Source organism: Dendropsophus ebraccatus, chromosome 5 (genome assembly GCF_027789765.1).
Source record: "Dendropsophus ebraccatus isolate aDenEbr1 chromosome 5, aDenEbr1.pat, whole genome shotgun sequence".
Lineage (NCBI taxonomy): Eukaryota > Metazoa > Chordata > Amphibia > Anura > Hylidae > Dendropsophus > Dendropsophus ebraccatus.
In genome coordinates, this window is record NC_091458.1 from 119817707 (window position 1) to 119844239 (window position 26533).

The 26533-nt window shown below is 39.1% G+C and overlaps 1 protein-coding gene across 7 annotated transcripts in view; it reads right to left on the reverse strand.

The window, feature by feature from the left end:
- The window catches only part of NF1 (neurofibromin 1), a 144501-nt gene that overhangs the window by 61830 nt on the left and 56138 nt on the right, over positions 1 to 26533 (reverse strand). For 4 of the 7 annotated variants that reach the window (XM_069971120.1, XM_069971119.1, XM_069971117.1 and 1 more), the window contains exons 22-35: positions 26159 to 26281; positions 24791 to 24874; positions 24289 to 24405; positions 21970 to 22151; positions 20977 to 21188; positions 20149 to 20310; positions 19635 to 19738; positions 18987 to 19122; positions 10393 to 10455; positions 3053 to 3211; positions 1887 to 1984; positions 588 to 734; positions 256 to 402; positions 46 to 156 (exon numbers count right to left, since the gene is read on the reverse strand). In XM_069971120.1, the coding sequence (XP_069827221.1) occupies positions 46 to 156; positions 256 to 402; positions 588 to 734; positions 1887 to 1984; positions 3053 to 3211; positions 10393 to 10455; positions 18987 to 19122; positions 19635 to 19738; positions 20149 to 20310; positions 20977 to 21188; positions 21970 to 22151; positions 24289 to 24405; positions 24791 to 24874; positions 26159 to 26281 (1845 nt within the window). The remainder of the gene's footprint in view (positions 1 to 45; positions 157 to 255; positions 403 to 587; positions 735 to 1886; positions 1985 to 3052; positions 3212 to 10392; positions 10456 to 18986; positions 19123 to 19634; positions 19739 to 20148; positions 20311 to 20976; positions 21189 to 21969; positions 22152 to 24288; positions 24406 to 24790; positions 24875 to 26158; positions 26282 to 26533) is intronic. The other 3 variants (XM_069971123.1, XM_069971121.1, XM_069971118.1) reach the window with 1 other exon arrangement.

Genomic DNA, 26533 nt, shown 5'->3' on the forward strand with positions numbered 1-26533 from the left:
GCAAAGATCCCCTGTAAACAGAATTTTTACAAATATTTTTCTTACCGCCTTGCAATGTAGTAGAAAACCGGATTTCCAGCCTTTGATGTCCCTGCTTGATAAAATATGTTCAGAGTCTTTAATGCTTTAAATTCTTCTTTTTCGTGTACCTGATGCCTATAGAACAGAAAAATATTCAGAAACTTTTATTAAACACGACTAGTTACTTGCTTCCGTAATAAAGATGATGACAGTGAAAAAAATATCCATACGTACCTGGTCATAAATTCTTCAAACTTGGAACTTGTTAGATTTAAACTTGACCAATGTGTGTCAGCGACTGGTTTGTGTTCTGGGGGTCCAAGATAAGCAAGCAGGGTTGCCATTTTGTCAAATGGCCGCCTACCAACAGCTTTATGATCCCTTTAAAAGAATATATAAAAAAAATATATAGAATATTTGGTACAAAGATTGTTAGTTGAAACAAACATCCTTGCCCAAAAATTGCTACGTTTCTACTAGTTTTTCATTTGGTATAGCACGTCACACTTATACAGTCAATATTTAAGCATTATGCAATAAATTAAAGCTTAGATCTGATTACATACCGGTTACTAGAAAGGTACTGTCCAATCTTCTCCTGGTTGTTCCAGAGCAACCGATGTAAGGCAAGAACATTCCCATCCGTAATAAAGGAGAGGCTGTGGTTAACTGTGTCACTTGGTGGGCAATTATTTGCAATGTCAAAGAAAAACCTAGTTTAAAAAAAAAAAAATAGTATTCTCATTATTATTGGCTGAAATTTGTCAGTAAAAGTGAGGTAGTATGAGCTGGATTTGAGGAAGATTTCAGCATAAGAAGAATCTGTCCCAATAAAGGAAGCTCTCTTTGTAAGAAAACCTAACCCTATATTGAGCTGACAGCCAGAGATCAGGCTCCTAGAATCCAGAGCAAACAGCTGTCATAGCTGGGTGAAACTGCAATGCTTACACATTTATGCAGAAGAAATGTGGTGTTACATGGTGCCAAATGACCAACAAATTATCTAATAGTTAAAGTTGCCAATTTTCTCAACACTTTTCTTTCTAAACAACTGAGCCACAAATCCCTTTACAAGAGTACCCGTCAATAGAAAAAAACGTTTGACATATAACAGACACGTGTCAAAAATTTTGATCGGTCGGGGTCTGAGTATTCAGACTGCAACTTATCACGAGAACCAGACGGGAGACAAACACGCTCTCTCCAACCTGGACGGCTCTGTACACTGGCATTATGCTGCGGTCCAGGTCACATAACAGAGCTGAAAGAGTATGATGCGTGTGGACTTCTCCCGGCTCGTTCTCCTGATCAGTCATGGTCTAAAGACTCAGACCCCGACCAATCAACACTTTTGTGATACGTCAAAGTTTTTTCTAACAGCTACGCTTCAATGTCCCCACTCTTTTATATTGGCTAATAAAAATAGTTCTTTGTGACCCAAGTAGCACAACCCTATAATCACTACTTGTAATCTTTTCTACAAAAAATAAATTATTATTATTATTATTATTAATAATAAATAAATAAATAAATAGATGTTGTCCAAAATGCAAATGCAAATGCAAATCTATTGTATTTGTTATAAAGTGGTGACATAAGGATGGAGAAGAGGACCACTATTTTCCAACCATGTATAAAAGCATGGCCATCAGGAATAGTAATTAATGTGCTCATATTCCCAATATGACATCTTAAAGGTCATGTGTACATGCTGCCCTTTCTTCGCTAACATTTAATTAAAGTAGTGCACAATTCATTAGAGGAACAGGACTGCTGTATGGATATAGCATGCACATTATGTATCTCAATAAATTAGCTTCAACAAGAAGGAAAAGCCAACACAAGCGGCGAATGCGATGTCTTACCTTCGTGCAGCATCAAAGTTGCTCTTTACAAATTCATTAAATGGACGCATGTGCTCCTCCTTGGTAAACAGGACATGATTGGCAATACTCTGGAGAATCTGCATTACAAAATGATTAATGTCTATATAGTCTGATACATTCTATATCAAAATACTAAATTTCCTGAAGTCTTGAAAGTTAAGTGAAACATTCGTCTGCAATAAACTAAAATAAAGAGTCACAGATGAAGCTGGAACAGGTTAAATTAGATACCTTCTATTGTCTAACAACGTAGTAGTAGGTATGTGTACTTCTACCTAGAAGAATTTACATGTACTCAAGCTGAACACCAGGAGAATGGAAAGCATAAAAAAGCATTGTGAAAAAAATTCACAAGTACTTTTGCAATTCAAATTTTCTCTGTTTAAATCAACGTTATACATGCAGTCAAACTGTGGTCCATGCTCCTATTTAGTCTTTTCTCTCTTCAAAAAAAGGAGACTAAACACAGGAAGTCCTAGTCCATTGCTGACTTGCGCTAATTATCTTAATAATTCTGCATGCTTAAAAGGAGAAAATGCTTTTTGTTATGCAACAATTCAGTCAGTATAATGTCAATGTGTGGTTACAGAGGTTTTGGTGCTATGTGACAGGAGGGCTGACCATACAATGTGAGCACCCACAGGATTATCTGCTACTGAATATGAACGTGCAGTAGCTGTACACACAAACAAGGAAGACTTGTCGTGCTCTGTGAGTGCTTAGGAATAGCTGGCAATTCCAAGCCATGTCAGTGAGCATGTAAAGGATTGGGACTTCCTGTGTATGGTCACTTTTGTAAACCATGAAAAAGACCAAATATCGTCACTGAGGGAGCATGGTCCACTTTCACACAGAGAAAGACATCTAGTGGCCATATGTAGAACATTGATTTAAACACAGAAAACTTATTAAAAAAAAAAAAAAAAATTATATATATATATATATATATATATATATATATATATATATATATATATATATATATATATAGCAAAACTGCTTGTGATCACAACACCTGTTAATTTCTTCAAAGCTAGATCATGCAATTATTATGCCATCAGCAAAGCTATCCATACTTTGCATATTTTGCATTTAAAAGTAAAAAAAATGTGTATTTTACATGAAAGTATAAAACAAAGGGGTACCTTAGACATTAACTTCAAGCCACGTTCAATTCTTGGTGGTGGCTTTTTATCCAATATCCCAGCTTCATAAGGAGACACAATGGCCGGATTAATAAACCTAAGGAACATGGCACTTCCAACTGCACCAATGCTATTCTGTGGAAATCTCTGGCTTACAACCTGCAAAACAAGGTATTGCAATAATGTAATGTATAGAAGGAAAAATTAAAGACTGTATTAGCCATGGGCTACCTTTTCAATATTGTATACCATTATCAATGCAATGAGACTGCAAAATGTTTGCTTAAAATTTTAGAAGAATTTAGAAATATGGTGGATCATGTCTATTGATGTGCAGAGCCATGGTGCAGTTAATAAGCAGCTATCATTTAGGGTTTCTACCAATGAGATGCAGTGATATTAGTCAGCTAGTAGATCAAACAAACATAAAACAGTTAACTAATGCAGTATCATCTAACCTTTAGAGTACATTCTAATTGCAGCTACCACATGCCAGAAAAAACACTGTATGTGGTAGCCAATGGCCACACAATCTTGCCACTAAATCTCTATTACCGGCAAAATCATGTGCTCAGTTGCCACCACATCTAGAAATAGGTCAGACATGCAACCCAGGACAAAAACCCTAAGCGGGCATTCAAACTTTCCGTGCACGATCTGTAAATACAGTTGATGTGCTACGGAACAAAATTGGGACTTCCTGGCATCATCATTCATTATGATGCCAAGACCTCTAAAATTGCTACTGATGACATAGCATATAGTCCGTGCACTGACTAATCACAGAACGTATGAATGCCCCCTTAGGTTGGATTCACACACATTGCTGCTTCTTTGTGGAATTTCTGTTGCCTTTTCTTCCTCCAAGTCAGGACTGAAAACACAAAACACAGTTTTGTTTTTTTAAAGGGGTTATCCAGTGCTACAAAAACATGGCCACTTTCTTTCAGAGACAACACAACTCTTTTCTCCAGTTGAGGTGCGGTTTGCAATTAAGCTCCATTCACTTCAATGGAACTGAGCAGCAAAACCTAGCCCAAGCTGGAGACAAGAGCGTGGCTGTCTCTGAAAGAAAGTGGCCATGTTTTTGTAGCGCTGGATAACCCCTTTTAAGTTTTCATTTCAGATACTTTTGGGGTCACCTATACTTCTCTGTTTTTTCCTCCAATGTTAAATTACTCCATAGGGCATTAAAATATCAGAAAAACTGAAAAAAAAAAAAAATGCTTGCCATAAACCCCTACTTTCCAGTTCGCTTGCAAGTGAAGTCAAAATAAAAACCACAGGCTGTGTCATCTCTTCCTCCTAATAATAATAATGTCCCTAGGAACCTTTCTGCATATAATCAACCACTCCTACCGTACAAGGACTATACGTTCTCTCTATCACTGGGCAAGGGTTTCCTTCTTTGATGGCTACTAAGGGCAGCTTCAGACGTACAGTATCGCAGCGGATTTGATCTAAATAACTGAACACAGCTTCAAATCTGCTGCGGATCCTGTACGTGTGAACAGAGTAAGAATATGAGTAGTCGCATATCTAACCACTCTTCTTACCGAGACCCCTGACTGTCACATTCAGAGCAATTCCTTTATCATTTCTAATTTTCCCCTAAACAAAATGAGGGAATTTACTTGTTCAGCGACTTCACTGCTTATCAACATCTGCATCATAGGGATAGTTCTAGTGAGTGTGTTGAGACAAGTGCATGCACACAAAGAGATAGTAGTATGCACATCTTGTACTTTATGTTAAGATGTGGTCTTAAATTTGTCAAGATTGCATGAAGGTACTGTAAATGTAAATGTCCAGTAGTTTACCTTCAAATATATGGGTTTGGGGAGTATAATGATTTTTTTTAATTATTAATTATTATTCAAGGTTTTGTGTTTGACAAGTGAGTAGGGATGGTCCGAACAGAGTTTGTACGGAGTTCGTACGAACCCGAACCATCCGCAATGATTACCGCTGTCTGCCCGCTCCGTGCAGCGGGCGGATCAAGTGGGAGGAACGCCTGGAAAACTGGGATACAGCCATAGCCATAGGCTGTATGCCAGTTTTCTAGGCGGTCCGCCCGCTGCATGGAGCGGGCAGACAGTGGTAATCCGATGCCGAGCGTTCAGGTTCAGCCGAACCCGAACCTCGGCGGGTTCAGACCATCCCTACAAGTGAGTGTGGAAATTTCCTTGGCAGCAAAGGGGTTAAGAGCACCATTCCTACAAATGTTGTTACATGCCGTGTTTCTGACATGTTTACATCCATATTAAAGTAAACCAGGAAAACCTCAACAAAAAGGACACAGAAAAGGTTATTCTCTGTAATATGAAGGATGAGTAGTGTGACTGGTACCACCCACCACAATGATGAATCTTTCGTGATTTCATGATTCTTTTGCATAAAACATGCAAATGTGAACACATCCTAACCGTAAAAGTCTTGTAAGATAACTGGGAAAATCTAAGGGCCCTATTCCACCGGACGATTATCGTTCAGATTATTGTTAAATCATTCGAATCTAAACGATAATTGTTCGGTTGAAATGCAGTTAACGATTAATGACCAAACGAGAAATCGTTGATCGCTTTATAAGACCTGGATCTATTTTCATCGTTGCTCGTTCGCAAATCGTTCGCATTGAATAAGACATCGTACGGTCGTTCGCAATAGATACGAACGCAATAGCGAATAAATAGCGAAGAAAAAACGTTCGCAATTACGATCATAAGTAACGATTATCGTTCCATGGAAATGAGTGAACGTTTTCAGGTCTTTCGCAATAGCGGTCGTTTGAGATCGTTAATTGTTGAACGATAATCGTCCGGTGGAATAGGGACCTAAAGCTGTCCATCAGATTTTTGGGGTGGCAAAGTTTTTGTAGGATCTGTCTATTATATGTACGATGAAGTCTGCCATCTGAAGATCTGTCATGTTACATTTTAACCAATCCAGTTTCACGTAAAACTGTGCCATAAATATCTAGTTTATTCTATTGTCAGAGAAATTCCCTATCAATTAACGCATATCCATTGGGGGAGGTTTATCAAACATGATATAAAGTGAGACTGGCTTAGTTGCCCCTAGCAACCAATCAGATTCCACCTTTCAATCCTCACAGACTCTTTGGAAAATGAAAGGTGGAATCTGATTGGTTGCTAGGGGCAACTTAGAAAGTTCTATCTTACACCAGTTTGACATATCTCCCCCATTGTGTTAAAAAAAAAAAAACCTGCATGGTTTGCATACATAACCAGACTACCATGGTGCACAGCTATTTCTCATACTCTCCATTTCAAAGGTGGCCCATAGCTGGGCTGTTTGCCAGTAGTATACACAAAGGTGGTTCCTTCCCCTTAGTTGTATGGCCAATCACAGAACAGCACTTACTCCATACTGTTATGGCATGACATGGTAAATGATTTATAGTATACTAGTATAGATGGGAAATGGAGGGATAAGATGTAACTGATGCAATTGCTCTGCAAGGTGCTATAAGCAGAGGGAAAGAAACAGCAGCAGGACAGCAAAGTACATAGTGGGGTTACATTATCAACCACTGCTGCCAAGATGATGGGGAAACCTTGAAATACAAAGTGCTGTGGAACAGAGTGCAAAGCTCCTGGCATTATGATTATGCTACTGGGAGTTTAAATCTTTGCTCTACTGTACTGACACAGCTAGGCAGCTGTCAGTACAGAGGTTTAAAGATTTAGGGTACGTTCACACATACCGTATCCGCAGCGGATCACACAGAGTTTGCAGCTAAATCTGCTGCGAATACCTTTCCATTCACATCCATGGTTCTGTGATTCAGGTCGTCGTTGTGCACGGAACATTTTAGGCAAAATCCTTAGTATTGTAACATATATTAGAATTTTAACAAGCTTATCAGATTTAGAGATATTTAAAGTATGAAGGTAGGGAGGAAAAGCAATTTATATATTAGAGTTCCCCATAGGAAACTGTACAATAAAATACAACATTCTTGGACAAATCACAGCAAATCTTCAATGTTACAGAAGCTTAAAGGGAACCTGTTTCCCCCCCCGTGCTGGGGTGAAGGCCGCCCGACTCCCCGCTAGAGCCCCGGATACTTACCCCATCTCGCCAAGTCGAGTTCCTGGAGCCAGTCCCAGGACAGCGATATCCCGTCAGCAGCTGTGCGGCTTCATTCATTCTCAATGGGCATCGGACTCATCTCAGCAGCGCGTGCGATCTCAGCAGCGCATGCGCTGGGCTTCCGACAAGGATATCTCCGTCCCGGGACGGGCTCCAGGAGCGGGACTTGGCGAGATGGGGTAAGTAGCCAGGGCTCTAGCAGGGGGTCAGGCGGCCTTCACCCCGGAACGGGGGGTGACCGGTTCCCTTTAAACATTAACATTCAACATCTAAGTGTCCACCAGCACAGTGAAACAGTTCCTCTAAGCAATAAAAGAAGGACAACATTCCATGCAACACTACAAGGTAATACTGAACTGGATGTCTGTTCAACCTCACAAACTATGGGGGAAATTAATCCATGTTTTTACAAGAAAACCATTGTAAAAATGTTTTGCACTATGCTGTAAATTTCTGTGTCAAACACAGAAGTCTTACTTTTTAAGCATTGATGAATTCCCCCCCATTATTATATTACGTTGCATTTCTTGAGAACATTGTAACAATACATGTTACAAGCCCTATTCAAGTGTATCGGCCATCTACAATAAAAGTATGCTTTATACAGACTCTACAATCTCAAAACTTGCTGATTGTAAGAAATAAAATTATTGAATTCCCAATTATTTTTACAATGTCAAGCTTCTATCTTCTATATACATTTTAGAATAAACTCAATTCCAGTGGGAGAATAAGCTGCACTTATATACTATACACATTCACAGCATGTAGCAAACCACCGCCTGTATAAAACTGGAAACAGAAAAAAAAAAATACAGTGGTCATGGTAAGGCTAGGTTCACACTGCGTTTTCAGCATCCGTTTAACGCATCAGTTTTTTGCAAAAAAACGCATGAAAAAAGGATTGCAAAAAACGGATTCATTTGTGTGCATCCGTTTTTCCATTGACTTCCATTATAAAAAAAAACTGATCCGTTTTTTTTTGGCGGACCAAAAAACGTTGCTGACCCTATTTTTCTGGACGTTAAAAAAAACGGATCCGTTAAACGGATGCTGAAAACGCAGTGTGAACCTAGCCTAACCATCTTTATAGCTTCTAAATAATTAGCACCAGATCCAAATAACTTGGTCCAATAATTAACACTGCAAAAAATGGCTAGACTATCATTAGGAACATTTAACGTATACCTGTCATCAAACTTTTGTAATGTCAAAAGTTTTGATTGGTCTGTGTCTAAGTGTTCACACCCGTATTGATCTCAGCTTTGTGTCAAAGAGTCGCGCTCCATAGACTTACATTAGGAGTACAACTTATCAAGTGACAAAGAGCAGGGAGTAGACAGCTCTTAGCACGGGCCTCTCCCTGCTCGTTCTTGCGACCGGTACGGGTCTGAACACTCAAACCCAGGCCTATCAAAACTTATGACATGTCTGTGGGGTGTGGTTACCTCTTTTTAGCCACGCACGCAGAGTTTAGTTGATCCTGTGTTACCCAGTTCTGTAGACTTTTTGTAGTCCAAGAGGGTTTGTTAGCTAAGTATAGGGTGCAACCCTCTTTGGGGTCACCTCAACGTAGCAAGTTGGTACATTTTATTTGATCAAATGGTTTTCTAAGAACCTAATGTTTTATAGTAAAAAATATAGATAATAATAATAGGTTTTTATCATATGTATGCTGGAGGGAGTATATGAGGCGAGTCCTGACACTAGCAGTAATTTTCTACTTCTGTATGTCTGACAAGTCAAAAGTTGTTTTTTATGACAGGTACACTTTAAGAAACTTTAAACCGTTACCTCAAAATATTACATTTAAACAAAAGAGCCACACATCATTGGCGTATAAAGGTCGGATCAGCTCCCTGTGATAAATTTGTGTGGAGCAGATCCACTCTCACAGTAGCCCAAGGTCTTTCGAAGACCCCTGTGGCTGCTGTGACTGCACTGCAATTGTATTGGGAATCAAATGACTGCTTACAATAGAGTTAAAAATACAAATGAAAAACAAAAATTTTGTATTGCGGCATGTGAAATTGTCAGATCTATTATTATATATAAAATGTTAATATCCATGCATGGAAACTGCATAGACAAAAAAAAAATCCAAATGTCAAAAATTCTGATTTCTGGGTCACATCACGTATCAGATAAAAAATATAAAAAGCAATCAAATGTCAATAAGTCCAATCTACTCCAAAATGGTACCAATAGAATATATATCAGTGCAAGATTGTGCGCTTGTAAAGCCCCATAGACAGGAAAAAAAAAAAAAGTTATAGGGGTCAGAGTAAGTTGGGGTTAGAACAATCATCCTGGTAATCATACTGACCAACAGAATACAGAAAACATGTTGGCTTTACTGAATTCCGCATAGTGTAAAAACTAACGAATAATAACTTACAGCAAAAAATACTTTAAAACACAATAGCAAAAACAGACTATAATTAGGCTACGTTCACATGCTGCCAAATGACAGACATTTTTACGACCACTATTCGCATAATAATGTCCGTTGTTACAAAATTATTCGTTTAACGGAGGCTGTTATAAAATACCGGCCATTGTTTGTCATTAAATGACGGCTGTCAAATTGACAGGGTGTGAACATAGCATTAAAACGTACCTACACTTCTAAGCGATGGCTGGGGAAGGGTAAGACACCCACTCACGCTGTCCAAATAATCTTACAATTTACAAATAAACGTACTTACCTTGGTAAGAGGGCTGGAAAAAAAAACATGTAATATCCCCCCAAAAAATTAATTAAAATGAGAAGTTTTAAAACACTTTAAACATGTTTTTTGAGGAAAGAGGTCACGTTTTAGAAAGAACAAGTCCCAAGCATCTAGAAAGTAGCAGTCCCAGCATTCCCTCAAGTCTAGAGACAGTACAGACCATCCCCCATTTTTTAGGATCAATGCTCCTCAAGCAGTAAAGCAAAAAGGTAAAAAAAAAAAATCTCTATCAAATGCTCACACAGAGAAGGCGCGAAACGCTATAGAATTCAGTGTGTTAATTGAAATGAAAGCTATTCTGTGCCACAATTAGTAGAATGATTTTGACAGTGAAGAACTTCGAGGCTGGAGTGAAGATGTTTTAATAGCAGAAAAATATAGAACATAAAAGGTTTGCTTAGGTTTATTTATTTTTTTTGGTTCCAAATGGTCAATTTTTTTATTTGGTGTATTTGGGGAGAAAATGGCTGATAGAAAGTTCTCCAGACTTACTGATTTTTTGTTTTCCTTTTTTTCTTTAACGGTAGCTTTATTCAGTAGGGAGTGGCAAGTTGCCTACAGGACAGAGATGAGCACAAACAAGTCACAGCACCAACTACACATAGCAAAGTAAATAAAAAAAAACTGAATTAATGGAAGAAACACAATGTGGACTCGCACATACAACTTCACAGAAAAGAATGCAACACATACTAATGGAATACAGACCATGAAATTGGTGGCTTTCTATTTTACAGCTACCTGAATCATTTGTACTATTTCTGCCGTACTTCGTTTAACAACAACAAACCAGCCAAAAAGTAAAATGGTTTAAATGGCATCTGCTTGACTATATTGTACCTTATTGTGGCAAATGGAAAAGCAATATTTATACTTAAAGTGGACGTCGAGTATTTTATGAACGCAATTATTTGGATAAAACCGGTGAACTGTCAAAAGGAAAAAACACTGAAAAAATTTTAATCGGTTAAAAGAAGAGGCAGAACGGCTCCAGGCAGGTGATTAACACACATTACAAAGTTATATAACTTTGTAATGTGTGTTAGTTAAGGGGGGGGGGGGGGAGGGTGTTGGGCTGGGGAGCGCGGGAGTTGTCCTTTAATAGATGTGCTGTTTTTCTTTCTCCTCCAATGACAAATCTACTTCTTACTGATCTTGTAGAATACTTCCAGATATATTTACAAAGCATTATTGCATACAAACTGTAGGGCTGCATGCACCGGATACCTCATTTCTTATTAGACATGTCATTCTGAATTCCTCATGCTTAAAAGGGGTAGGTTCATTAAAAAAAACATTTTCTTTCTAATCAACTGGTGCCAGAAAGTGTGAGATTTAGAATTTACTTCCATTAAAAGATCACGTCTTCTGGTACTTATCAGCTGCTGTATGTCCTGCAGGAAGTAGTATTATTTACAGTCTGGAGAGCAGGAGTTTTTTTCTTATGGGGAGGAAGTGAAGCCTTGATGCAGTAGTAAGTGCAGGGAAAAAAAACACATTATGTACATTTCCCGTAATAAGTGGGATTTGCCATAATTGGTGATTTGTATAACTTTTGGGGAACAATACAATACTTTAATAAAAATTTTCACCAGACTTCTCCTTTAAACTCTTCACCGTTAACTTTTATTAACTTTTGCCAATTATATTAACAACTATTTATGCTTTCCAGGAGACAATGCTCTTTGTTATGCAACAATTCAGTCAGTATATTGTCACACTGTAAATACAGCACCTGTGCAGTGCTCAGGAGAAATCCTGCCTGGGGCATTGCTAATGATGAAGAGGGCGGGAAGAAGGAACAGAGAGGTGTTGCAGGCCTAGGGCACAGACACTCTAGGCCACGGCCGTTGGGCACAGGGCTGCAAGTTTAAAAGTTGTTTAGGACAATAACTGCATCACCTGCCGAACGAACCCCAGGACAGATCTTGGATTAAAAGCAGTTATCTGACGGTACAAGTGGTTTGGGGGGGGGGGGGGTCAGATTGTGGGTACAGAGTCACGTTAAAGAAAGTTATATTCTTGTAGAAGAAAGTTATATTCTTGTAACTGGATTTAAAAAAAAAAAAAAAAAAAAAAAAAAATTGTTACATAACTTGCAGGGCAACCTCCCACAATCCAGACAGACATTCTATAGCTTTAATACATTTTTATTAAAACCTAACAAAAACATTGCCCGTGCTGTGTACACTGCAGCTTTACTGTATAGCATTACACACTACAGCATCACTGCCTCGATTTTAGGCGACACCTAAATAAATGATAGTTCTAATTATGTTACAGTCAGCTATGTGCAGCTCTACAGTATCACTCATTGTGTGCACAAGAGCAGTCCAAGTCAACGGAGATTGAATTACAGGAAGGGCTGACATTTAAGGACACACTATTCATGTAATATTCATTACAAAAGGACTTTAAATTCCCATGTCGTCTCTATAGTCTGCATTTTTTTGTGTGGTCAGCAAATCTACAGAGTGTCTGTTAACTCAATACAAGCAATGTCTGTATGACAATAGTAGCTTATAAGAATTATGTAAAATTGAGTCATTGTCTAAAGACAGAGGATGGGGATAAAAAAAATAATTGGAAACACATTCTCGATTAAAGGACTCTATTGGACAGTCATTTTTTATATAAAATAATACCTTCTGTACATAAACTCCACTGCACACACTCTGGCATTCGACAGTGGAGCATGCAATGAGGCACTGAAAGTCCAGAAGTGTTCATTGTCAAAAAAAAAATAAAAAAACTCCTTGCACATTTCAATAAGTTCAATACCCAAAATGGAACATTACAAACATATTCATTGTTATATCACGCAAAGGTGCTGAGGACAAAACCGTATTAGACAGTGGTGTACATGTCCTGTATGAATGTGTAAATAGCCTTAAAGGGAATCTGTCAGCATCCAGGCCTACCTGAGGTACTGACAGTGTGCTGTGGTGGGAAGTCCACTTGCGAGCATGTTGCCTTATTTTAATTTCTCTGTGGGATGAAATATGCACAAATCTCCTACTGTAATGAAGAATCAAAGAGTTATGGCTCAGCGTTTGTGCCACACTCTAGCACGCCTCACCACTCCTTCCTCTTCCCTCTACTTAATAATGCTGCCCGGCCTGCTGCTCGCTCAGCTGTCAGCCAGTGTCTCTGATTGCAGATCAGTCCTTGTTTTTTTATCAGTCCTTATCAGTCTTTATTTTTTTTCTCATTATTGTATAATTTTTAAGACTATGTACACACACAGTATTTTTGCTCAGTATTTTAAGCAAAACCAGGAGTGGATTGAAAACACATAAAGCGCATTTTTTTCCACACACTGTTAAAATGGAATTGATGGTCGTCATTTCATTGCAAATTATGACCGTTATTTCAAAACAACTGTCCGTTTTTAAAAATAATGTCAATTATTTGCCATTATATGGTGGACATTCACTCAACTTTATCAGTATGTGAGCATAGCCTCTCCGTTTTTTCAATTCACTCCTGTAGTTTTGGTTAAAAAACACTGACCAAAATACAGAGTAAAAATAGTGTGTGAACATAGCCATAAAAATGCAACACACATACATACAAATCACTCTTGTGAATTTGTTTGAAAAATACTGAATAAAATACAGAGTAAAGATACCGTGTGTGAACAGAGTCTTAAAAATGTGATACAATATTGAGAAAAAATTTATCATATTTAATTTCCATCAGAGGATTTGAACCAAGGAAAGACCTGCTGGGGTCTCTAGTCAGGTAATTTACCCGTAGACCACAGCCCCTAAACAGGCTATATCTGGTTGCAGATCAGTCCTCTATTGGTTCTGGGCAGAACTGATTATTTATGAAGGAGAGGAAGAAGGAAGGAGTGGTGAGTGTGGCACAAATGCTGAAGCACAACTCCTCTTTGACTCTTCATTACAGTAAGAGACACGAGATTGTGCATAATCCACTCCACAGACAAATTACTAACAGGTACCATGCTCACTAGGGAACTGCCAGCTACAGCACACTGTCAGCACCTCAAGTAGGGCCCGGGAGTTGACAGATCCCTTTGATAAAATTTTCAGACATAAATGCACACATTTTATTCCATGTACTAGGAAGGGGGAAAAGTTATCCATGTCAGACAGAAAACATATTTCACTAAGGCTACGTTCACATCAGCGTTTGACCATCCGGCACCATTCCGTCTACCTTTTCCGTTTTGGAGTAAGCAAAACGGAAACTGTCGGATCCATTAAAATTCCCATAGATTTCCATGAAACATTAGTGTGCTCTGTTTGCCCTAACTGTGCTCCGTTTGCATGCAATCCGTTCAAGATCCGTTTTTTTGAACAGAGGAAAAAATTGTGTTTGCAGTATTTTTCTTTCCGTTTCAAAAAACGTATCACAAACGGAAAGTGCACTTCCGTGTTTTTTTTTACATTGTAGTCAATGAGGACAGATCTAAAACAGAAGGTATTTCCGTTCACATCCGTTTCTTTTCATCCGTCTTTGCACTGAGCATGCGCAGAAGCAGCAAGAAACCAAAGAAGAAAAATAAACAGATAGAAAAACGGATGCAAACTGATGTACAAAAGTCAGGGTTTTTTTAACCAAAAAACAAACAGACCATTAAAAAAAAGATGAACATTTTGCAATCAGTTTGCATCAGTCTGCTCATCAGTTTATGCTTATCCGTTTAATTAATATAGACGGATCAGTTAGAAACAAAGAAAAACACTGATGTGAACGTAGCCTTACTGTGAGAAAATGAAAATCAAAATGCATGTCATTAATTCGGATTGATTTTTAGCGCCACAAGAATCACACATCTAAGGGATTCAGTCTCTGGCTTGCTGCAATCTTTGGCTGGCTGCAGAGGACAGTCTCTACTTACGGTGGACATTGTTTCCTGCAGAGAGGTGGAAATGGCAGCAAAGCTATTAAGGTTTCCTATTCACTTTATACTTTTGTTGGCAGTACCCGCTGCTTGTCGGCTGTCAGTTTAAGGTTATGGGATGGATATCGTTGTGGAGATGGAAAATCACTGCCTAGCCCCTTTGTCCTAAGATAGATAGGCTGCAGTCAGAGTGATCCAAGTGTGGCTAACCCCTCCTCCATAGAGAACACAGGAACACTCTCCAATAGGGAACATCACTGTGTATGGGGAGAGCAGGAGAGATAGCTGTGGGCCAAGCGATCATTCAGCTGTAAGTTATTTAAAGTGTCTGACCACCTTTAGTCAAGCACCACTCAGTTTTATACAATGATTGGTCGGTGTCTGAACATCTAGACACCGACGGATCAAAACAATTGACATGCCTTTAGGACCTTTTTTTGCCTATATTATTTCTTCCCTGAATTTAGATTTTTTTTTTTAACACAACAGCTCTATATTATGGTATTTTCTTGTAACAAAATCATCCTCAGTAAATAAAAAGTGTTAGTTTAAAAAGGAGTGTCCACGAATGTTTAGCACCTATCTATAGGATGGGTAACCTCTTTAAATAAGTACTCCAGATATATTATTTTCGCCTATATACAGTAGCATAGATTATAATTAAATAATGTGGGTTTCTATATGGCTTGTGTATAATTGTCTAGTTGTTACCCATTAGTGGTCTAACATTTTCATTCCCTCTGATATTGTTCATATAATGTGCCTACACTCACCATACTGTTTGAAAAGGAAACTGACTGCACTTGCTTTAAAGACTATTTAAGGGCAGCAAGTGATCGATCAGTGACATTGAAGTATTCCCTAAAATTGCCATAGATCTCTATAAAATTCAGTCTTTTTGGGATAAGTTTATCAGAATCACTTATAACAAGCAGTGGATAAAGGAAATAATAGTGATGCTGCATGTTATAGGAATACACATGACTCTCAGCACACTGCAGATAACATGGGGAGTGTTAATCAGGGACTCGTCCACTACATCGCTGCTTTCCTGGTGTCTTAAGATAATTCTCTCTTCTGCAGCATTCTTCTCACAAAGAACAAGACAGACGTCTGCATTCACACGATCAGTGATTTTCAAGGTCCATGGATGAAGTCCACTATGTACCTCCGTGAAAAACCATCCGTTTTGTATCGGTCTCTTTCAAGGATCTGTTTAACGCTTTTTAAATGACACTGATTACATCACATCTGTGTTTTTCAGTTTGCACGGATATACACAGACGTCAGAACCGTGAAATCTGTGAAAAACTAATCTCAACTCAATCTCAACTCATCGACTTCTATAGGGAAATCCGTGCTGTGATCTCGTCCAAGTTATTACATGTCCTATTTTTTCACACAATGAACTGTGGGTCCATGAAAAAAGACGGAATGTGTGAATAGCCCAATAGAAAGCAATGGGCTATAAAATCTCCATGATCACGGATCCATGATAACGAACAACTTCACCCAACATGTGAATGCATCTTGTAGGATCTAATAGATGCCGCAGCTGTCCACAGTGAAAAGGCTCAGAACGTATGGATGCCAAATGAGCTGGCTAGAATTATGCTAGTGCATGCTAATTATGCTAATTAGGCATCTTTAAAGGAAATACTGCAAACACAATTAAAATTGCTTGCCGATGTAACTTTGATGGGCACAACAATTTAAGACTAAGGCTGGGTTCACACTACGTTTTTGCAACCCGGATGAAAAACTGATGAAAAAAACGGATGCAACTGTGTGCATCAATTTTTGTTCCGTTTTTCCATTGACTTCAATTATTAAAAAAAAAAAGGGATGTTTTTTTAGCATGCACAAAAAAGTGGTCAACCTCATTTGTGTGTCCGCTAAAAAAAAAAACGGATTTGTTTTTTGTTTTGTTTTTTTTTAATAATGAAAATCAATGGAAAATCGGATCAAAACGTATGCACACACATGCATCCTTTTTTCACCCGTTTTTTGCAAAACTACGGATGAAAAAAACTGATTGCAAAAACAGTGTAAACCCAACCTTAGTAAGCCACACCATAGTAAGTATAATATTGGTCTATATACTATTCTAGTAAGAATATAACATACCTTTATATCGCAGACAAATAAAAATTAAATCAAGGTGTTGGGTATTAGCCTAACAAAGCATTTATTGCTGGCCATTGAGGTTCCTAAAGAGCTCAAACTTTGCCCATGCCTCCTATACATGTCAACCCTTTTAACCTTCATTTACAATACGATATTAAGGTAAAACACAAAGCTACATCTTTTCTTTCTTCAGAGACATCAGTACTTCAAGCTGCTTACAGAGAACAAATGGTTGGTAAATTCCAAACACTGACAGCAAGCACCCCAGAACACGATAAGTATAGGGAACTAGCAGATTATTATGTAAGCTGTTCTACCAATCATCTGGCATCGATACAATTTCGGTACAATATAATGGCCATTCTTATATTCTTGTACGTTATACAGCATTGGTCTATTTTTGTATGATCATTGTTAAATTCAATATACAAACTGAAGCTATAAAACACAAGTGGAAACAAATTGCCATAATTTTTGGACAATAAGAAAACATCTTGCTAAAATTTGTTTAGGTCTTACAGATAGGGTGGTCTGACAGTGTCAGACCACCATGATTGCTTCTCAAGTAAAAGGGTGAATGGCTTATTCAGCGCTGTACCCAACCGCTGGGAGAACTATCAGCCATTCACTGCTGTACAGTCTCCTCCTTTCTCCTCAATGACTCTGATCTGATAGGTGTCGGGCTGGAGAGGAAGCTGGATGCAATGGGTACATCACATTCTACTTCCCACAACAACTCAATATTCTATGTTTAAACATAACCAGAACTGGACATTAACCCTTTCAGGACTGGTTCAGATAGTGCCTTGAGGACAAGAGCCCATTTTTGAAATCTGACCAGTCTCCTTTTATGTGGTTATACCTTCACGATGCTATAACTTATGCTAGCAATTCTGATATTGTTTTCTCGTGGTTTATGTGTGGGTAAACCATAATATTCTCAAAATCATTAAAAGACGTTATGATCATTCAGGGAGTGGGCGTTAAAACCTCGACTTATCGCTAGAACAAATTGGAAGAAGTGCTCAGCTAAGTGCCTCTCTACTTGCTGCAGGATGGATCTGTAACACCTGTTGCCTGCAATGAGGAGACTGTTAGATGAGTGCTTCTCTCCACTTGTTCTATTGATCAGTGGGGGGTCTCAGCACCCAAACCCCAACTGATCTAAACCATTGCAGAATGTTTCAGTGGTCAGAACATTGGTAACACCAAGGATCCATTTACACAGAAAGATTATCTGACAGATTATCTGCCAAAGATTTAAAGCCAAAGCCAGAAACAGACTATAAACAGAGATCAGGTCAGAAAGGAAAGCCTGAGATTTCTCCTCTTTTCAAATCCATTCCTGGCTTTGGCTTCAAATCTTTGGCAGATAATCTGTCAGATAATCTTTTGTGTAAATGGACCCTAAGCCAACAGGATCTAAAGTCTGTGACAATGACCCTTCAAAGATCCTTAAAGAAGCAGTTCAGTTTTTTTTTTTCTCGGCCCCCCCGGGTAGCCGCTGTCATGTATACTTACAGATGATGATCGGTGTCCTGTTCCCGTAGGTTAGTTCCCGTCCCGTGGTGCCGTTCAAATTGGGTGCGCTCACTTCCGCCGGCTGCTGCGAGTCCTCTTCTCTGACCAGTGATTATACGCCGGAAGTCACTCGCTTCCATGCATTCGCTATGGAAGCGCGTGACTTCCGGCGTTCAAATTACAAAGCCGAGAAGAGGAGTCACAGCGCCGGCGGAAGTGAGCGCGCGCCCAAATTCAACGGCACCGCGGGACGGGACCAGAGCTGCACCGCGGGACGGGACCGGAGCTACGCCGTGGGACACCGATCATCTTCTGTAAGTATACATGACAGCGGCTACCCGGGGGGGGGGCCAAAGAAAAAAAACTGAACTGCTTCTTTAACCGCCCCCCCCATGGAAGTTTGATTAGCATGAAATATTTGTTCTTCTTGTTTTTAGTTGTCTAAACCAAGGATGCGTCTTACAGTCCGAAAAATGCAGTAAAATTAAAATAACTAGAGAAGGAAAAGAAGGGCCAAATCAAAAAGCCTCATCATGTATAACTGTGCACACACTCTTTTGCATACCTGATACAAACAATGGCACACACTCCGCAACTGGGTAGGGAATTCATGAGTCGAGTTTATAATGGCATGAAAAAACTTCTCAGTCATCTGCAGAAGCCAACGTTGATTTTCTTCAAGGACTTCAACTCCATCCAACCTTGAAAGTCAATTTCCAAATTTTAGAAAACATTTAATTGATGGCTTTCAAAAAGGAATGAAAAGATTGTATGGCATCACTAAGCACAATATTCTTTACACAGCTTAAAGGGAAACTATCAGCAGTTTAGAAGCCTGTAACCTGATAAGTCCCTAAGGCGCACAGGGGGCTGAGGATGAAGGTAAGTTTCTTAACCTTATTCATCAGCGCTGTTTTCAGGAACTTTGTACTTTATTAGATATATAAATTAGGCAGTTTGGTACACTGGGGGCGGGGCTATGACCCTCAGTGTATCGATCTGACTTAAAATGAGTAGCTTCCCAAAACAGCACCTGGGAGCACATAATTAGAAAGCTATGATAAGCTTTTATAATACCAAGATCTGAGCTCAACTAGCCAATATGATGTTACATGCGCCCTTATAATAAAACTATACTCAGAGACTATAAAGGTTGTATCTTATAAGGAAGCACCCCCCACAGACTCATTTATTTAACAAATAAACCTCAAACCTTGTAGAGTCGACCTCAAAACTGACATGTTGCCATTCTGGAGATGTAATGATTACTCTGAGTAGAGGTTCCAAAAGCTTCTGTAGGTATGTAGCCCCATACACCTAAACAGTCAAAAAGTTAAAAGGAAAATGTATTATTATTATTATTATTATTATTATTATTATTAACACTGCTCAAGCTACGTGTGATAGCTTTACTACTGTGCAATCAGTTTACTCTGCTCTAGTCATAGATCCCTGTACACCTTTACTCCATAGAGTAAAATTAGTTTTGCGTTTAGACATTGCTTTAAGTTATAATACTGAGTGCAAACATTTATTTTAATGAAGTACAAAGTAATATAACTTGATTACAGCAATGTAGTAACAAAAAGAAACAAAAACAAAAAAACACCTTTACTCTCCAGAGTACCCTTTTAAAAGGACAATCATATCAAGCTAACAACAAGATGGGAAAGGGACTTAAGAAAGGGAACTAAAACTAGCATCTATTTAATGGGTTAAATACACACCTTAAAACAAAAGGTCATAATTTTACTAGCCAAGCTATTTCCTCTGAAGAGCGTCTGCATGGAGTCTGCTAGCTCGACTTCCTTAGAAAACATGTTCCACAGAAGCTGATACAGGAGATGTCTGGAATCAAAGAGTGTCACAAGGACACGTGCAAGCTCATCCTATGAAGGGCAAAAAAAAAAAAAAACTTAGAAATTCAAGGTTGACAAAACAAAATGAAAAAAACAAAAACAGCTGTATAATTTGGATGTCTATGCTTAATATATTGTGGAGTCATGACTACTTCAAGTATATAAAAAAAAAAATAAAAAAAAAATTAACGTCTTTAACCCCTTCAAGACTGGACAAATTTTCATTCTTTTCTCCTCCTAATCCTTTAATTTTCCCATCTACAGAGCTAAAAATGGCCTGTTTTTAGAAGTGCCAACTGTACTTTATAATGGCACCCTCCGTAAATTTTATTTTAAAAAAAAAGTACAATGTAAAAGGAAAAACATTTCTTTAAAAATGTAATTAAAAAATAAAGAAATTGCACATTTTGTCTCTACAACGTTGACTGTGTAGTAAAATTGACATGTTCTATGTATTGCTCAGGTAAGTTCAAGATGTTTATAAGAAAAAGAAAAAAAAAAATCTTTAAGTTGCAATATTCTGACCCCTGTAACTTTTTATGTCTGCAGAGCTGTCTGATGCCTTATTTTTTTTGGGTCATGATTAGAGATAGAAGCGCTGATCAAACTAAGTGCTTCGCTTCATTTAGATGAGCGATTTGCTCATCTCTAGCCATGATCAAACACAACAGAGCAATAAAAGTAAATAAGACTGACCCACTGGGAACAGGGAACGACATTGGCCAGAGCCATGGCAATAGGTAATTCCCCTTGGTCACCCATCATGGTGACCAATTCTACCAGTCTTTCAAAGCGATCAGCTAAAACGGTTTCAGCCAGTGTATCGAATTCTGTCCCCTGCTGAAGGATTTTTGTAAGGACTTCCATAAAAGTAGCTCTTGTCTGAAGATCCTTATGATAGCCAAGACCTGGAAAACCAAAGGATGAATTGAGAAACTTACATTTCCCTTAAACCTATATACTAATAGTTACAACTTTAGGCTGGGTTCACACTACGTATATTTGAGCCTGTATTTTTGAGGCTGTATAGCAACCAAAACCAGGAGTGTATTGAAAACACAGAAAGGATCTGTTTACATAATGTTGTAATTGAGTGGATGGCCGCCATTTAATGGCAAATATTTGCTGTTATTTTAAAACAACGGCTGTTATATTGAAATAATGGTGGTTATTTACTGTTATATGTCGGCCATCCACTCAGTTTCAACATTGTGTGAACAGATCCTTTCTGTGTTTTCAATCCACTCCTGGTTTTGGTTGCTATGAGGACCTGACAAGAGGACCAAATACTGCCTGAAATATACGTAGTGTGAACCCAGCCTAAACATGGACTTTATTTCCACGGATATTATTTGTGTTGCCTCCATGGTATATAGGAAAGGAGACTCAGCCGGCAGATACGTAGTATGCCACATAGGATTATCATAAATGATAATTTAGAGATCTATTTGCTTATCTTCCCAACAGCATAGCTGACCTGGACTGGTGAAATCCAAAAGGGTCAATACACAATGTCCACATATAGACACATCAGGACAAATATATGAATGCCTGTGATACTGGTAGAAGTGTAGCAGAAATTCACATTTCAACTTTTGCATAGTTTTATATACAGCCTCTCATATTTAGGAGACAGTATTACATTATCATTATTATTATTATTATTGACAAATAACCATGGGAACTTACCTATTGAATGCATAAGGCCACTGTCAACGTTGGCATTTAACAGATTAGACATAGCCAATACTGTACAATGTCTTAAGGAAGCCAATCGCCGTGACATTCCTCTCTTCCTGCCCCCAGTTTGGGTTCCATCATCTTCTACCTCGCTGCAGTCATTTAGTAGATTCATGAACAGGGTGAAATATCTACCAAAATACACCAAGGGTTTTATTCAAACAATGGGTCCAACCTGCATATGTATACATTAGTGGTCTGCATTATCAGTAACTTATGTTTTTATCTGCAGAGTAAATTCCACTGTTCACACTGAGTAAAACAGGCAGAATTCCACGACGGAGCTCCCCGCCTGCCTCAGTGTCACAAAGTGTCTCTATGGGATGGCTCGCGTGCCTCTGCTTTTGTCGCTCTCCGCTCAAAGAACTGACATGTCAATTCCTTGAGCAGAGAGCAGTGGGAGCGGTGGCACGCGGGCCCTTCCATAGAAACACTGAGACAGGCAAAATTCTGCCACTTTTACTCAGTGTGAACATACCCGAAAAGGGGTTCCCCTGCTACACAAACTGTTTTGGAATGGATTCTGGGTGCTTTGAAAAATAAAGTAAATATTCACTTGCTCAGATCCCCTGGAAATCTTCAACTAGGTTTATGCTGCCCTATTTAGTCCCACTAAAAATGAAAAAAGTGCCTGGTGGACTAAGGAGTTTGGGGTATTCTTTGGAGTTATTAGAGTAATTTGTGAAGTCTATGAATTGTCCAATAGTAATACTATGGAAAAAATACAACTGGGAAAACCCATTCATTATAATTGGATAACTATGCTGCCCTGTTTAAAGGGGTAGTGCAGAGCTAAACTTTAATTCACAAAATAACACACATTACAAAGTTATACAACTTTGTAATGTGTGTTATGTATGTGAATGGCCCCCTTACCCGTGTTCCCCCCCACACACGATAGACCTGGAAGTGTGGTACATTATACTTACCGCATTCGTGTCGACTGCCGTCCGCCATCTTGTGACAATGACGTCATCTCCGGGAGGCCAGCTGGACCGCTCCAGCCGCCCCTCATGACGCGCAAGAGGGGGGCCGGCATGAGGGGCGGCTGGAGCGGTCCAGCTGGCCTCCCAAAGATGACCTCATTGTCACAAGATGGCGGCCGGGGGTCGAGAGGAATGCGGTAAGTATAATGCACCACACTTCCGGGTCTAGCGTGGCTGGGGGGAACACAGGGACGGGAGTCATTCACTTACATAACACACAATACACAGTTGTATAACTTTGTAATGTGTGTTATTTTGTGAATAAATGTTTCGCGCCGCACTAACCCTTTAAGAACAGCATAAACTAGTGAGAGAGATGCGGTTTACAACAATGTATTACAGATCATTTACATCACGAATGTGCCGACTGTGGCAAGTATATATCAGCAAACTGTTAAAATAGGCGGCCAACATGTAGTCCAGAGAAGAGTACGGGTCCCATTGACTTTAAAGATCCAAACATAATCAACTATATTTGCACTAATAAAGTCAATGGGTTTCTCCACACAGACGTACCACAGACTGTCTGTGATATAAACCAAGCCGTTTCAAAGTTACTATAAGTTATTTTGTGCATCCAGGTCCATCACACCTAACTAAGAACTGTCTGCCAATACACAGCATAGGCTATAAGCTGTCAATTAACAGCTAGTGCATGGCTGGAGTTTGTTCTAATGAATATCTAGGACTATTGAGTGCACGCACTCAATGGGAAGGTCTACATGCCTGTGATCAGTGTCCTTTATATCTGGACAATAGCTACACAGTACTATGTAATTGATGCACTGCGGTAACCAGCTGCTCCATAACTAGTTCATGCTTCCAACACTTAGGCCAGCATAAACCTAGTAATAGGATGTCTTTAAAAGTTCTCCGCATTTAAAATTTTACTTCTCCCACAAATATTTAAATAATCGGGTACTTTGAAGCGTACCTGTCGTCACAAACTCTGCAGACCCAATTGTTGGTGGTCTTTTCTGCGGGCAGAAGAAGTTTTGGTATCAACAGACACAACACCCTGTGACTGTAGCGTGTGCAGCCCTGACTGGATCAGAAAAAGGGGAGCATGCATCACAGTCAGAGTGTTTGCATCCATGGATACCTGAACTTCTGTCCACAGAAAGAAATTCACCACAGGTCAGGTCAGCAGACTTCGAGTATCTAAGGTTTTAATAAAAGGAAAAAACCTAAAACCTAAAATCTGACCTGCAAAGTGTTCATTATATTTTGTGCAAGAGAAATCACCAGAAATATTTAAGGTTACAACATACAAAACACATACTTGAGAAACAGCTGGGATTTTGCTTCCATTAATTCTACTCCATCTCCTTCCTCAGGCTGAAGAGGTAGTCCAGCAAGAAGAGACACTACAGCCTCCATGCTTGCTTGATCTAGGTCCCTGTAGAAGACATAACATTTTGTATAAGATCTTAACAAAACTCAAAAACAACTAAAGGGATTGGCCACTTTAAAAGTAAAAAAGTTCAGTGTACCGTATTAATAAATGTACACACATCACTTACTGACAATAGTTCCCTATGTGCCTTGAAGCACTGATATCAGGCATCCCTCCTACAGGCTGTGCGGTCTTGTTCTGTATTCCGAATGGGGAATCTGTCCATAGCATGGCCAAGCATAGAGAAGCCTCATGGGCATGGTCACATGCTCTTTCACCTTATGGCATACAGAGCAGGACGACACAGCCCGCAGGAGTGGTATCTGACTTGATATTGTAATTTTACTATTTAGTGGGCAAAACCCCTTTAAAGATCCACATACATTACCTCGTGAGGCATTTAACATCCTCATCTGCTGCTTGGTTAGACGTCCCCATCACCCAGTCCGTCAAGTATTCCACCATCTTATTCCTAATGCACAGAAATATAAAAGATTAGATGTTACTATGTACATTTATCAAAAAGGCTTTAACACAAACTAATGTACAATACAAAACTAATTCATTGGTTGCTGAGTACTTGTCGACCTATGGTCATAAATTACCCTATTATAGCCAGTAATACAGAAGAAAAGTTCCCATCTCAACTAATAGAGTTAAATCTTTTAGGGCTTTACATTTGACAGAAGGACTAGAACAGGGTTGCTCCTTCTCAAGGGCCTCTGACTCATAAGGAGTCATCCAGAGACTGATAATTAGGTAGGGTGTCCTAGATGAATATATTGCCCTATAACTATCTTTATAGAGGTAACTGGTAGATTTGAAACATTCTCTAGGATCTACAAATTGGGGACTGTCAGCAGTGTTACCTCTATGCGCTTTTCAATTGCCTTTTGTACTCCAGGGAGAAACCATACCTATAGTCACTGAATTAACCCCTTAAGGTCAATGACATACCCGTACTTCATGGTGCCCTTAGGGGTGTTCAGATAGGGGTCACGTCGTGACCCTACTCTAAACCACGTGGCTTTCAGCTGCTATGAAAACTGATAGCTGCATTTAAATTGCTTTTATTCCCCCACCCATGGTTGTCTAGTGGTGGGATCGCCCTTCCCGCAATGGGATCGCAGAGGGGCAATCCCTGCTTCTGGCCAGGCCTTAACGCCACAATGATGCTAATCCCGGCTCGGCACTCGATAGCTATAAGCTCCAGCAGTAATCGAGCACTGATCTCACTGATCAATGCAATACATTTGTACTGTATTGATCTCTATGAGAGACAAGTGTAGTTAACACAGAAGTCCCCCAAGGGGACTTGAAATTACAGTGTAAAAAAAAAAAAAAAAAAAAAAGTTTTTTCATTAATGAAAAAACCTCATCCCATAATAAAAGTTTAAAACACCCCTCAGATACAGTTGATGAGGGGGAAAAAAAACCTGCCTAAAGCCTTGGGACGTACAAATTTAATAAAGTTCATCCTGATGCCCCAAACTTTAGCAGATCAGCAGTTCTAGCAAACTTGATCAACAGGATTAATAGGACTATTTTTATGGAAAGTGCAATTACTTAGAGAGAGATGCCGGAATATGTTTAAAAAACAAACAAGAGGACAGAGTCTGGGGTCAGCTTTGGAAGCTGAATGGATAAGAAGTTTTGGACGAGGATAGGATTGTGGCGGTGGGAGGCTGGCGTGGGGGTTTTGGCTGACAAAGGGTGGTTTATAAGAGGGTAAAAGAAAACTGGTACACGTACTAACCTGAATTTCATTTCTTGACAAAAAGATAGATCATCCCTTCTTTCCATCATCACTTCCACGAGTTGACAAAGCTTTGTCTTGATCTGAATGGCATGCACCATGTTTCCCAGTACACGAACATACCTGTAAGGACATTAATTTTCATACAACAGACTACACATAAACAGCTGGTTTAGAGTTAATATGACTTTCATAGTTACATATAAGGCATACAGTATTTTGGTTAACATTTGGTCTGCATATTTGTCGGTCATTTTCAGCCAAACCAGGAAAGAGTCAAAAGCAAAAGGAAAAATTATCATCTTATGGCTCTGTAATGTGCAGTTTCCTCTGTAATTTGTACAAAAAATCTATGACCGAGAAATCAACTGGGTA